The 13856-nt window shown below is 46.6% G+C and overlaps 1 protein-coding gene across 2 annotated transcripts in view; it reads left to right on the plus strand.

Annotated features, from left to right (window-relative positions):
• The window catches only part of CDCA7L (cell division cycle associated 7 like), a 139671-nt gene that overhangs the window by 42155 nt on the left and 83660 nt on the right, over positions 1-13856 (plus strand). For both annotated transcript variants that reach the window (XM_078663511.1, XM_078663512.1), the window contains exons 2-3: positions 9451-9588; positions 11220-11552. In XM_078663511.1, coding sequence (XP_078519637.1) covers positions 9451-9588; positions 11220-11552 — 471 coding nt within the window. The remainder of the gene's footprint in view (positions 1-9450; positions 9589-11219; positions 11553-13856) is intronic.

Raw genomic sequence — 13856 nt, forward strand, 5'->3', positions numbered from 1 at the left:
GCATATGGACAGAAATGGAAAGAGCAAGTTTAAACACAGGAATAGCTATCGGCAAACAAGGGCAGATGGATGACCACTTGGTCAGCAAATAGGGAGGGGGAGCAGGAATGCTTATGGCAGCAGTAAAAGAGCAATAGAAAGCCTCTAAGACCAGGTGCACCAGCAGTTACAAACCCCCCAGCACGTACTTTGCTGAGCCATGTCGAAAGTGGTCAACTAAAGTTGATGACACAAGCAGAGTGAAAAGGCGAACAGCAGAGGACGAAGGAAACGAAATGGAAGCCACAGCCAAAATGGCTGTTGCTTATGCTAATACAAAATATTACACGTTTCCACAGACGACCCTTTTAGCGTAAGCTTAGACATTTTCTTGTCCCTTCTTAGGGGTATGATATACATCGTGAATATCAATTATCATTTCACAAATTTCTTGTTCCATTGCTAAAAGGGTATTTGAATTTTGGACATTCGGTTTAGTTGGTACACAAGTAGTACAAGTGGAAATACAGAGGGAACAGACAATTGGTCCACATTGTATGCATAAACAACAAGGGAAGATAATTGCAATAATTATGAATAAGGCCGACAATACTTTAAGACCCTACACAGAAAATAAGTTCCAGAACCATCCAGTCCAAGTTCATGTTCCAGGATCTTGATGTGACTCAGTGGCTACTTTATGCAGTTTGGAAACAGCATCATGAACAGAAGGGGCGTGGTTGGGGATAAATACACAACACCTACTCCCAATAATGCGACATGCTCCACCACGATCAGCTAATATTACATCTAACACCATTCTATTTTGCAAAGTCACAATTCTCGTAATTTGGAGTTCTTCTGTAATATTTCCGAGAGCCATTGCCGTTTGATTAGTCACAGCCTCTACCACTCGGGTCAAGCGTCTTATTTTTCTACTATTCAAAGCTGCACCAACAAAGAAAAAGAGTCCCAAATTAAAGTCAACATATTGCTGTAATGCAGTGTCAGTTTGAATCACTTTGAGTGCCCTTTCCAGGATTATACTGGAGACAGTCCAGTCTTGTCTGGTCTATCTTTTTAGCAGTGCCGGCAATATCAGGATGATCCTAAACTTGCATGAGTTGTTTTGCCATTGAGGATGCACCAACATGTGCCGGGCCATGTGAATCAAGGGGTATAAGTATGCTGTGGGCAACCTCCATTTTGTCATATCTTTATTCCTCCAGCAGCCCTCATCAGCCAGTGTTCTCTCCTTAGACCATTGGCCTAGTTCGTCAGCAGAGGCAGATTGTTGCATGTCCAGCACTTCCTGCCTAGCATCATGCCAACGTTCAGCTTGTGACTTAACCACATACATAGTTGTGGTGCTTCGCTGTATTGCGGTCTCGATAGGGCTGTGTGATCCGCAAAGGCATTACCTGCTCCTATTTTGTCAGTCACTTTCTTGTGTACACTACTCTTAACAATTGCCACTTTCTTAGGATAGGTTAGGGCAGTAAGAAGATTATGCACTAATTCTCTATGCACTATCTGTGTCCCTTGTGAGGTGAGGAAACCCCTTTCTTTCCATAAGCGGCCAAAATTGTGTCTCACCCCAAATGCGTACTGGCTGACAGTGAAAATATTGACAAGTAAGTCTGTACTAAGCTCACCTGCCCTAGTCCGTGCAATCGGTTCGGCCGCTTGGGCCGACTTCTGTGGGATGCGAGCTGTCTCAACTACTGTCTGAAGTATCTTAATAGCATAGGCAGCAGATGTAGTGCCATCGGGTAATTTCAAACATGACCCATCAACCCATAGCTCCCCATCAACAATAGAGAGAGGAGTATCTTGTAGGTCAACACAACCCTTTGTTTGCTCTTCAGTGAGAAATATACAATCATGTGGTTTTTGGACTGAGGCTGAGTAGCTAGAAATGGTAGTAGTGTAGCAGGACTTAGTGTCCAACATCTTTTCAATGTGATATGAGGGGCCAAAAGGGTAAATTCATATCCTGTCAAGCTAGCACCAGTCAAATGCTGTGTTTTCATTGGATTTAGCAAAGGATCAACTAAATGAGGTACTAACACAAGCAATTTGTGTAACAAAACTATTTCATCACTCTGACGTGTAGATACAGCCGTTGCTGCCACCACTCCTAAACATCCAGGCAGCACGCAAGTGACTGGGTCAAGGACAGCTGAGAAATATGCACAAGGACGTTGTTTATCACTGCATATCTGTGTTCACACTGAGAGAGAACAACCTTCCCTCGTGTACATAGAGTGTGAAAGTCATAGTGTAGTCTGGAGTTCCTAACACTGGTGCAGACCAAAGAGCTTGGCCTAACTGTTGGAAGGCACTCTGACTTTCAGCAGTCCATGGGAGGGGCATTGGAGTTTCTTTAGTCAAAAGGGCCAGCAAAGTTTTATTAATATGCGAAAAACTGGGGATCCACTTCCTACAAAAATAAGTAAGGTCAATCAGTGCGTGGACATCCTTCTGAGTACTGGGCACAGGAGTATCGAAAATGGTCTGAATGCAATTTGGTGTGAGTGCACGTCCCTCCTTAGACAGGGGGTGACCTAAATAGGTAACCTGCTGTCTACAACATTACAATTTCTTTTGCGCGACTGTGATTATGGGAAGCAAGAAATTATTACAATAACCGTGTTCCTTCTTCACACTGCTCAGGGGTATCTGCAGCTAACAAGATGTCGTCGACATATTTGATAAGGGCCACCCCTTTTGGTACAGGAAAGGAATCAAGCTGTCTTTTTAATGCTTGACTATAGATGCTAGGACTCTCTGTATAGCCCTGTGGAGCTCTGCAGAACCGGAAGGATCTATTTTTCAACGTGAATCCAAACAGATAATAGCTTTCAGTGTGAATGGGTATTGAGAAAAATGTGTTTTACAAGTCGATCACAGAAAATGCATTGGCAATGGGAGGGATCCGCTGCCCCTCATATGGAGGCCGCGCAGCGGTAGAGAGAGCGACCTTTGACCCTGCCACCAGGTAGGTCGCTCCCCTCACCGCCACGCAGCCCCCTGTGTGTCCCGGTTTCTGCTGCCACGTTAGCCGCCTTCCAGGCTAAGTACTTGCTCTGCTCGTCCTGATTGTTTCTCTGTAATTACTTGTTCCCTTGTTGCTCCCCCCGTGCCGCCCTTGCCTTCGTGTACCCCCCTGACCCCTGTGCTCGTCTTTGTGTGCCCCCTGCGTGTCCCGGCTCCTGCGGCCACTTTAGCCGCCTTCCAGGCTAAGTACTGTGTCTTTGCTCGTCCTGATGTTTCTTTGTAATCGCTTGTTCCCTGTTGCCCCCGTGCCACTCTTGCCTTCTGTACCCCTGACCCCTGTGCTCGTTTACTCCTGTGTGCCCCCTTTCCCCGCCGCCCCCGTCTCCCCCTCTGGTTTCCTCCCGCTGCTGCGTCCCTGCGGCCCCGCCCCCTCGACCCCCAATGGCCACCCCGCTTCCACCTCCCAGCTGCTCCTCCCTCTGCCCCTCATACCGAGGCCGCGTAGCGGGCCCGCCGAAGGCACGCCAAAGGCAAGCCCGTCTGCGCCTGGACCGTGCCCAGCGCCAGAACCCCTGGCCCCCGCCGTACCCGACTGAGATACGACTCCAACACCCTCAATGCACTCAACGCCGGACGAACACCCGCCTGCTACCAAGCCACCCCGAAGCGAACCCACGGACGCTTCACCTGCCAAGCCTGCAAATACACCTGCTGAACCTGCGTACCTCCCACCAGACCACGCAACAACAACAACCACCTCAAGTGCATCCTCCTCAACACCCGCTCCGTCCACAAACACTCCGTCGATCTATGGGACCTCTTCGACACAACAGCATCGGATGTCGCCTTCCTCACGGAAACCTGGATGAACGCCTCCTCGGCCCCCGACATCGCCATAGCCATCCCGGACGGCTACAAGATCACCCGGAAGGACCGCGTCAACCAATCAGGAGGAGTAATCTCCATCGTCTACAGGAACACCATCAACATCACGACCAACGCCGAAGACTCACTCTCCGCTGCCGAACACCTACACTTCCAGATTCACACCGACCCCAAGACCACCCTCAGAGGAACGCTCATCTACAGACCCCCGGGCCCACGCACACAATTCAGCGAAACCATCGCCGACTTCATCAGCCCGCATGCCCTAGCCTCACCAGAATACATCCTCCTTGGAGACCTGAACTTCCACCTGGAAAAAAACAGCGACAACAACACCACCACACTGCTCGACAACCTCACCAATCTCTGACTCAAACAACTGGTGAACAGCCCAACCCGCATCGCTGGCTACACGCTCGACCCCATCTTCTCCGCCAGCAAACACGTATCCTTCAGCCGCTCCGCCGGACTACACTGGACCGACCACAGATGCATCCACTTCACCTTCAAAAAGAATACAGCCCACCACCGCACGCAACAAACTCCCTGCAGATGTTGGAGCAAAATCACCACAGACCAGCTCCACTCATCCCTCACCCAGAACCCGCCAGTCGATATCGCCGACACCAACGACGCAGCCCGCAATCTTGCACAGTGGATCACCAAGTGCGCGCTGCGACCTCGCACCACTGAAGAACCCCCCCTAGCATGACCAGCAAAAGGAAAACTTCATGGTTCACAGACGCCCTCAAAGAATCAAAGCAATCCTGCCGATCCCTCGAAAAAACCTGGCGCCACTACAGAAAACATGACAGCACTCAAGATCGCCACCCGCGAACAACACCAGCTGATCCGCACCACCAAAAGGACATCTTTCAAAGAGCGACTAGACAACACTCACAACAGCAAGGAACTCTTCAACATCGTCAAAGAGCTCTCCAACCCCAGCGCCAGCAACAACGACATCACACTGTCACAAGAACTCTGCAACTCCCTCGCCACGTTCTTCCACCGAAAGATCACAGATATACACGACAGCTTCGGACCCCAGACTCTGCCTCCAGTCACCGAACCAGCGAACCCCACCACCACCCTCAGCACCTGGACCCCCACCAGCGCTGAAGACACCACCAACGTCATGAACTCCATCCACTCCGGCTCCCCCTCGGACCCATGCCCCTATCATATCTTCAACAAAGCCGACACCATCATCGCACCCCATCTCCGGAACATCATAAACAGCTCGTTCGCGTCAGCCACCTTCCCCGAGAGCTGGAAGCACGCAGAAAGCGACGCCCTGCTGAAAAAACCCACAGCGGACCTCAAGAACTTCCGACCCATCTCTCTTCTTCCCTTCCCGGCCAAAGTCATCGAGAAGACCGTCAATAAACAGCTGACTGCCTTCCTCGAGGCAAACAACTCACTCGAGCCAATCACAGCACTGAGACAGCCCTCATCGCGGCCACCGACGACATCAGGACCCTGATGGACAACGGAGAAACGACCACCCTCATCCTCCTGGACCTCTGCAGCCTTCAATACCGTATGCCATCGCACCCTAATAACCCGCCTCTTCAACACTGGAATCCAAGGAAAGGCCGTGGACTGGATCACCTCGTTCCTCTCCGACGGAACCCAGAGAGTCCGCCTCCCTCCCTTCCGCTCAGAAGCCACCAAGATCTGCGGCGTACCCCAAGGCTCCTCACTCAGCCCAACCCTCTTCAACATCTACATGAGCCCCCTCGCTGCCATCGCACGCAAACACAACATCAACATCAACATCACCTCGTACGCCGACGACACCCAACTGATACTCTCCCTCACCAAAGACCCAGCCACCGCCAAAACCAACCTACAGGAAGGAATGAAAGACGTCGCAGACTGGATGAAGCTCAGCCGCCTGAAGCTGAACACAGACAAAACGGAGGTCCTCATCCTCGGACAATCCCCATCCGCCTGGGACGACTCCTGGTGGCCCTCCGCTCTGGGCCCCGCGCCGACACCCTCGGACCACGCACGCAACCTGGGATTCATCCTGGACTCCTCCTTCACGATGACCAAGCAAGTCAACGCCGCCTCGGCATCATGCTTCAACACCCTGCGCATTCCCCAAAAGATCTTCAGATGGATCCCCACCGAAACCAGAAAGACCATCACCCTGGCCCTCGTCACCAGCCGACTGGACTACGGAAACGCCCTATACGCAGGAACCACCGCCAAACTTCAGAAACGACTACAACGCATACAGAATGCCTCCGCACGAATCATCCTCGATATCCCTCGCCACAGCCACATATCCGCCCACCTAAGAAACCTGCACTGGCTGCCCGTCAACAAGATCACATTCAGGTTCCTCACCCACGCACACAAAGCGCTCCATGACATGGGCCCCAAATACCTCAACAACCGCCTCTCGTTCTACACTCCCACCCGCCAGCTCCGCTCCGCCAGCCTCGCCACCGTCCCACGAATCCGCAGAACCACCGCCGGAGAAAGATCGTTCGCCTACCTGGCAGCCAAAACATGGAACGCCCTCCCCGCACACCTACGAATAACCCAGGACCATCTCACCTTCAGAAAACACCTCAGGACCTGGCTTTTCGAGCAGTAGCTGCACCCCTCCCCCTTCAGCACCTTGAGACCCTCACTGGTGAGTAGCGCGCTCTACAAATGTCCTGATTGATTGATTGATTGATTGATTGATTGATTGATTGATTGATTGACCATATTGAGAAGGGTTGTGATATCGGAAACTACCGGATATTGGGGCACTACAATTTTATTAACCTCCCGCTAATCAATAACGAGTCTGTAAATTTTAGTATCAGTGTCTTTTTTAAAAAAAATAGGAAGGATAGGGCTATTGCAAGTATTATAGGGGACTTCCTCCACTACCCCCACTTTGATCAAATCCTCTACAATGTTTGCTAATGCTTCTTCACCATCTCGGGATATTTTGTATTGAGCCAGTTGAGGCAATGAAACACCTTCCCTTACTTGGATTTGAACTTGACCCACTTATCTGATCTAGCCCACAAGGTAAGAGGTAGGAACACCGGAGCGGCATCCTCATTGATAAGACAGGATCTCTCAACCATTGGATAATTGTCATTCAAAATAACACGCACACCTTCTGAGAACAACGTATTGTAGCATGAAAATATTTAAGCATATCGATAGCCACAATGCTGTCCGGCGTGTTAGGGGAAAGCAAAAATGTACATGCTGCCGTGAATTTGACAAGTCCGAATTCAAGTGGCTGTGATAGCGAGCTAGGTGTAGGTGTTCCATTGAATCCCATCGATGTTATCATTGTGCCAGACAGGGGAGCCCTAGGAACCAATATTTTAGCCAGAGCACTACGGGTAGCAGCTGTGTCAACCAGAAACCGATCAGTAGATCCCAAGACATTTGTGTCAACATAATGACCCATTTGATCTTCTGGCACCTCAATCGGTCCCTTACCCCATCATTAGGCATCCCTATGCGTAATCGGAATCTGCAAGTGCATCAGCAGAATAATCCCACATTTGGTATTCATTTAGTCTATCAAAAGTATTAGTAATTTGGCCCTTGTTCAACTGCCTCAAACCTCTCCTGCACCTCCTTTGTTTCCTGAATTCCCTGAGCGTCCTCTCATACTTCCCCACATCAGCATGCAGCGCTACTGGGACTTCTACCTCATCAATTTGTCATGTATAAAGTGTTGGTTGCAAGCATGACCATATTCATTTCGTATGAACATAAGGTGAGCTGTCCGTCCAGCTGTGTTGCTTCTTCACTCGGTTGGTGATGCATTTGTGCTTCTGTGCCCATCCACAATTTGTACAAAATTTGGAATTACAAACCTGAGGTAGACTGTTCCCCACTTCACCACAACCTTGAAGAACCAGATCTTCTAATCCTCCCCCACCCCCCAATATTTGCAGCATGATTTTTTAAAGGACAAATTTGACATTAGAGCTTCTTTTTGTTTTTATATAAGAACATGCTACGCATAACTCCAAGTCGGGAAAGGTCTAGTGGAATACTTAAAATCAAACTCTTTACTTAGTCGCCTCCTTCTTAACCCCCCCCCCCCCACTCCCACCAAAAATATACTCCTAATTAGGGATGTTGTATAAACTTACACCACCCTCCACACACATTTGTTTGTGAGCATCCCTAATGTCCAAAACCATATGTGAGGGTAACAGGATAGTTGACCAAGGGATTTTTTTCATAGTTTCTATCCAGCCCATTTTTCTTATTGGCTAACAGAAAGAGCATCAACCAATCAGAATGCTTGTTTGGTTCTTTTGACTTTTCCTGCTATCTGAATCATTTAGTATATATTTCTATATAAAGTGTACGCGCATACAGCTTCACGACATCCGAATGCTCCCAGAAAACTGTAATGCACGCCGTGGTCACAAGCAAGTTGAACATTGAACACACCCTCTATGCCTGGATCATCAAAAACCTCACCCGAAAGCTGCAGAACATTCAAAATTTGGGTTCTAGAATCACTCTCAACCTCCCAAGCTGCACACCCATCACACCACACCCGAAAGAGCTCCACTGGCCCCCCCTAAACAAATGAGCACAATTCAAACTCCTCACCCACACTTTCAAAGCACCAACTACATAACAATGGTCAAGCATACTTGAACACATCTGCTTTCACAGACCTTCTCTACACATAGAGAAAGCCAGATCCACTGGTCGAGTCTTCTCCTACATCACTCCTAAAACATGGAACGACCTGCTGCTACACCTATGAGCCTCCTTCTCACTTCTTGAGTTCAGAAAGACTTTAAAGACATGGATTTTCAAGTAGTCCCACTAGTGTCGGCTAGGCCTGTTCACCACTAGTATACCCTGCTGGGTGATAGTGGCTCTGCAAGTCTACATTACATCCACATCACATCTTTACTAGGTGGTCAAAAGGTACTGTGTGAATCTTGAATCTGATGTGCTTTCTGTGTTTAGCTAGACAATCAGAAATTCAGCCAATGTTTGTTTTTTCTCTAAGAAAATCTTTTTAGCAAAACCGTTTTCGAATGGCAAAATGCTCTTTGCAAACTTTGGAACACAATAATAAAAGTGCCTTTCCTATGAAACTTGCATTACGAACTTAACTAGAGAGGCGTGTGTATAGTCCTTTGTAAAATAAAGAAGCATTTCTATACTTCCTTGTGTTGATGCATTTACAGGTATGTAAGGCTTTTATGTATAGGTTCCATACCTTACTAGTCTTACAATATTAGGCAGTCGCATTGAAAAATAAAACTTATTTTTCACTGCTCTGCATACATGGTATATACTCCTAGCCACAGTACTGTTTTTTTTGTTGTTGATTGAATGTTTACGGGACCGATGCGTAACTGTTTCTAAAGGAAAAGTATTTAACCTTTTTTTTTTTTTTAGTAACCTCAGAAACCACTCTAGCTTCGGCTTTGTTGTCTCTTTGATATGTCGGAACCCCAAAGTGAAAAAGATTTTAGTTATCCGCAGGTGCCTATCTATATTTGAATTTATAGATCTTAAGCTGATACTTTGATTATCGCGGTTATGCCACTAACACACTATTTCTTTCTAAAATAGATCTTCAGTGACGTTGCCGACATTTTCAATGCTCCGAGTGATGACGAAGAGTTCCTTGGTTTTGGAGACCACGTTCCCATGGAAACGTCTTCATCCGAAGAGAGCTGTGATAGCTTGAATTCATTGGAGTCGCTGAAGGTGAAACTATTTCTTTTTATACACTTGTGCACTATCTGTGTTTGAGGACCCTATCTATGAATCAAATGTTTGCAATGTTACCTCCTCGAATGCTTTACTTGATGAAAATCACATCTGTAAAACAAGATATGGGGTTGCTAAACCAGAAATTGTTGCTGTTTGACTTTTTTTTGTTTCCTTGTTTCCAAGAGGAGCAATGAGAACATGTAGTACTTGAATGCGCTTTAATGCTGATAATGTTTATGTGTAAATAGGCCAATCATGCTTCAACATTTACATCTAATAATTTCTCAAGACAAAAGCGTTCTAGAAGATTAGTCACAGCAAGTTACATCCCCTCCTTAACTACAAATTGATACTTAAAATGTATAATGTGCTTTAATAAGTTGGTGTAGGGTTTGCATTGTAAACTTTTTTTGCCATTTATGTTGAGAGCTGACCCAACCATTATTTTCATTGCATGAGGATTGAAGCGACTTGCATACATTGTTGAATATCCATGTAGATAACTTAGCGCAGTAGGACATTGGGTGAAAAGTTAGGCCCATTTCACAGACACTTTTTAGACCAAATCGATTAGTCTTTGACCTCCTGCAGATTAGTCTGAGTATTTCATTAAGACAAGTTTAACCTGTAATACTGCGATATCTGACTATTCCCTCTGAGGAACTTGTATAACTTTAGTCCGGCTGGTCGCCAGATGTAACCTAGCTTTGATATACATGTGGTATCTCACCTTTGGTAACCCACTAGGTTCCCCATATCTCCATGTATTGGCGAGTTCCACAGGGGCGTATCTAGGATTAGACCCCACCAACCTGTTTTCAGCTGCAAAAAATTGAGCAGTAGTAAATGGCAAGGGTGGTAGTGTGCAGCTCATGGTGTGATTTGCCCTGAGAGTTTGTGAACAGCCACTAAGTGTGTGTATTTGTGGGCATTCAAAAACAATTTTCCGACCTTTTCCCAACCTGGAAATAGTTTCAGATTTATTCCAGCAAAGTAACGGGATAGCTGCCCTTCCACGTAAATTTCATGGGGATGTATTGTAAGGGTTTTCTCCACATTGAGGAGCTATCTTGTGTACGTTTTCGCATTAGGGAATCAGCAACTCAGAAAAATGCAACATGACAAATCAAGTATTGGACTTCGAAACCTGCAACTGGTCAAGCTTCGCAGGTGTTCTTTGGAATATCTGTGATTTCTCAAAACTTGGTCATCTGCACACTTGCAAAAGAGTCCATGCCTGGGTCAATTTAAGAAATTTCTTCGAGTGTCTGGTCTTTAAATATTGTAGTGTAGCTTCTCAAAGCTGTTCGGGATTGGTATCAAATGCATAGGGAAAACCTCTTTGGGTGCTCGATGAACTTCCAAGCCGTGAACAGCACTGAGAGTTGGTGCAAACGAATTGGGCAAGATGGCTCTAAATAACATACATCAGTAGATAACTTCTTTTAATGATGTTGATACAATAAGAAAGTAAATTTCACTGAGTTCATATCACTGGTGCAACATACTGAATAGTAGTATAAATACTCTGTATTTGCCGAAAAACTCTGTCACTGAAAACTGCAAATTAATGGTGGTGTTTCAGATTTTCTTTTTTCTTACATCTGTACAACTTCATGTTTTAGCGCTTCAAATGTCACGCGAGCAAAGAACCCTGTTCAGACCAGCAGGACGAGGTGACGAGCGCGCCTAAAAGGAGGAGCTTTGGTCTTCGTGTAGCTTTCCAGTTCCCATCAAAGAAACCCAAGAATAATGCATCGGAAAAAAAGACCAACGTTGGGCCAAATATGCAAGGCAGGAAAAAGAGAGTACCTCTTGCAAATGTAAAAGATGCAAAGCAGATGAACAAAAGAACAGAGGATTCTGCATCTGATTCGGAAAATGAGCTCAGCAATGAAAAGGAGAACTCTAATGCACTGACAAAAAGAGCCATGAACATAAAGGAAAATAAAGCCATGGTAAGGGGAAAGCCTTAGATGGATTGGCTTGAAACTCAGTTATTAATTTGCTCCTGGGATATGCTTGCAGAATCTGTGCGATACGTGTAGGACTGTGCCTGTTAACACGTTTATACTCAGTAGTTCCAAACGTGATAACTTTTGTTGAAAATAGCCATGGTTGTGGTTATTGATTTTTCTTCTCATTTTCTTCTAATTTTTCCCTTTTGTTGTGGTTATTGATTTTTCTTCTCATTTTCCTCTCATTTTTCCCTTTTGTTTTTCAGCGATGTAGTTCGAGATACATATGTAAAATACTGGTTTGTGAAACATTTTGTGTAATTACTTAAAAAAAAAAAAAAAAAAATATACATATATATATATATATATATATATTCTTTTTTAGGAGGATGTCAAAACTTTATAGAACAACCATACACCATGGCACTTAAAACAGCAGAGCTCTGTTGTACTTCTAATGTGTTAAACTTGATTTAAACAGAAACAAATGTACAGAGATGTTAACAGTCACCGGGTCAGGCCCGTTCTCAAGTATTGGTTTTCCTGGCAGACCAAGGACCCCAGATCCACTCATGCTTGCGCACACCGCCTCCTCACCTTTACTCACATTTTCAGCGCTTGCGCAGTTGTCCATACCTCTAGACTAGGTGGGCCCCCAGTGTTGCTTGGGTGAGGAGGGGGAATCTCCAAGTATGTGCAATGTCCCTTTTTAGGTCTCGCCTGAGCCAATGCGCTTGCGCATTGCTCCGGCGAGATTATAGTAAGCGGAAAAGAAAAGTCTACCAAAACGGCTGCGGATCGCATACAGTTCATGTGATCTATGCGCGTGCACACCATCGCCAGCCACATAACACACCACCATTTGTGCCTCGGCATCGGACTTCAAAGTCTGCAGCTCCCCGGCCCCCCTGCGTTCACATCGCGCACCACTATTTGTCTGTGCCTCGGCATCAGACTTCAAAGGAATTGCGCTCCCGCGCCACGCAATGCAGAGAGCTTTTTATTTTTATTTTTAGCTTGTCTCTGTGCTGCTGCACCACCCCCAGCCCCCACACTTTTTCTTTCCTTCATCCTGACTTGCATATTACTTTGTTGCATTCCGCACGAAGGTTTCTGATTTTCAAACATGCCAACACCACAGTAATCTTGGGTGCGGGCACAATATCCTTACATCGCTTTCCGATGTGTTCTTTTCGTGTGCATTGCTTTATCCATTAGTCTCTTTTTCATGCCCTGTACTTTGCCTGGGAGCCATACCGACTGCGGAAGCCTCGCCGCATCAGGCAGTTTCCTACATTCCTGACGTTCCATCACACGCAGGATAACTAGCTGATCGCGATACTTTCCGAGCGATGAACTCTCTTCCCACGTTCTGTTCGGTGCGCGCTCTTCACTTGTTTAAGCTTTTCGTCATCACTCGTGTTGTTTACTGATGAACGTGCACTTTGCTCCAGCAAACATCATGCATGTATCGTGTGTGGGTGCGGTCCTCCCTGTTTTGTGACATTTCACGTTGGACTAGTTGCTTCCACAGTTGCCTTGACAATTGCACACCTGTTGTTGCTCGTATGCACTTAGCTTGTGGTACATACATAGCTGCCTGACTAGAATACGCGTAACCTGGCGCACTGCACATTACTCAGGGACACCACCCCATCACTCGAGGGCACCACCACATCACTCAGGGACACCACTCAGGGACACCACCACATCACTGGGGGACGCCACCACATCACTCGAGCAGAGGAGTTGGCCTAACTGCTAAGGCGCTCGACCTCGGACCTGGGGGTCTGGGTTCGAGTCTCGGTAACGACGCCAAAACGTCCTGTGATCCTGAGCAAATCACTTAATCTCCCCGTGCCTAAAAATGAAAGTGTGTGTTCTCATGTAAAAAAAAAAAAACGTAACTGCGCTCTGATACCTGATTCGGTTTGGGTCTAGTTCGTGCTATATAAAACTCTACAAAAAACAAAAAAACAAACTCGGGGGCACCACCACATCACCGGGGGCACCACCACATCACTCGGGGACACCACTACATCATCACTCAGCACCACAACAGCACTGTCCTTGCTTGCTACCAACAAGCATTGCCATAGCCAATAGGACTCTCATTAGGAAAATGTAAGCTATTGGCTTTGTGAATAACCATGCTATTAATTTATATATTTTCAAAGCCAACAGGTATTAAAAAAAAATAGTCATTTACAATACCAGTAGCTGACACTTTCCTAATGCGAGAGCTGTTGCATTCGCTTGTTGCTACTAGGAATTCAACTCTCGGAGTCTGCGCAATTCAGCCTA

This window comes from Lissotriton helveticus, chromosome 10, assembly GCF_964261635.1.
Source record: "Lissotriton helveticus chromosome 10, aLisHel1.1, whole genome shotgun sequence".
NCBI lineage: Eukaryota > Metazoa > Chordata > Amphibia > Caudata > Salamandridae > Lissotriton > Lissotriton helveticus.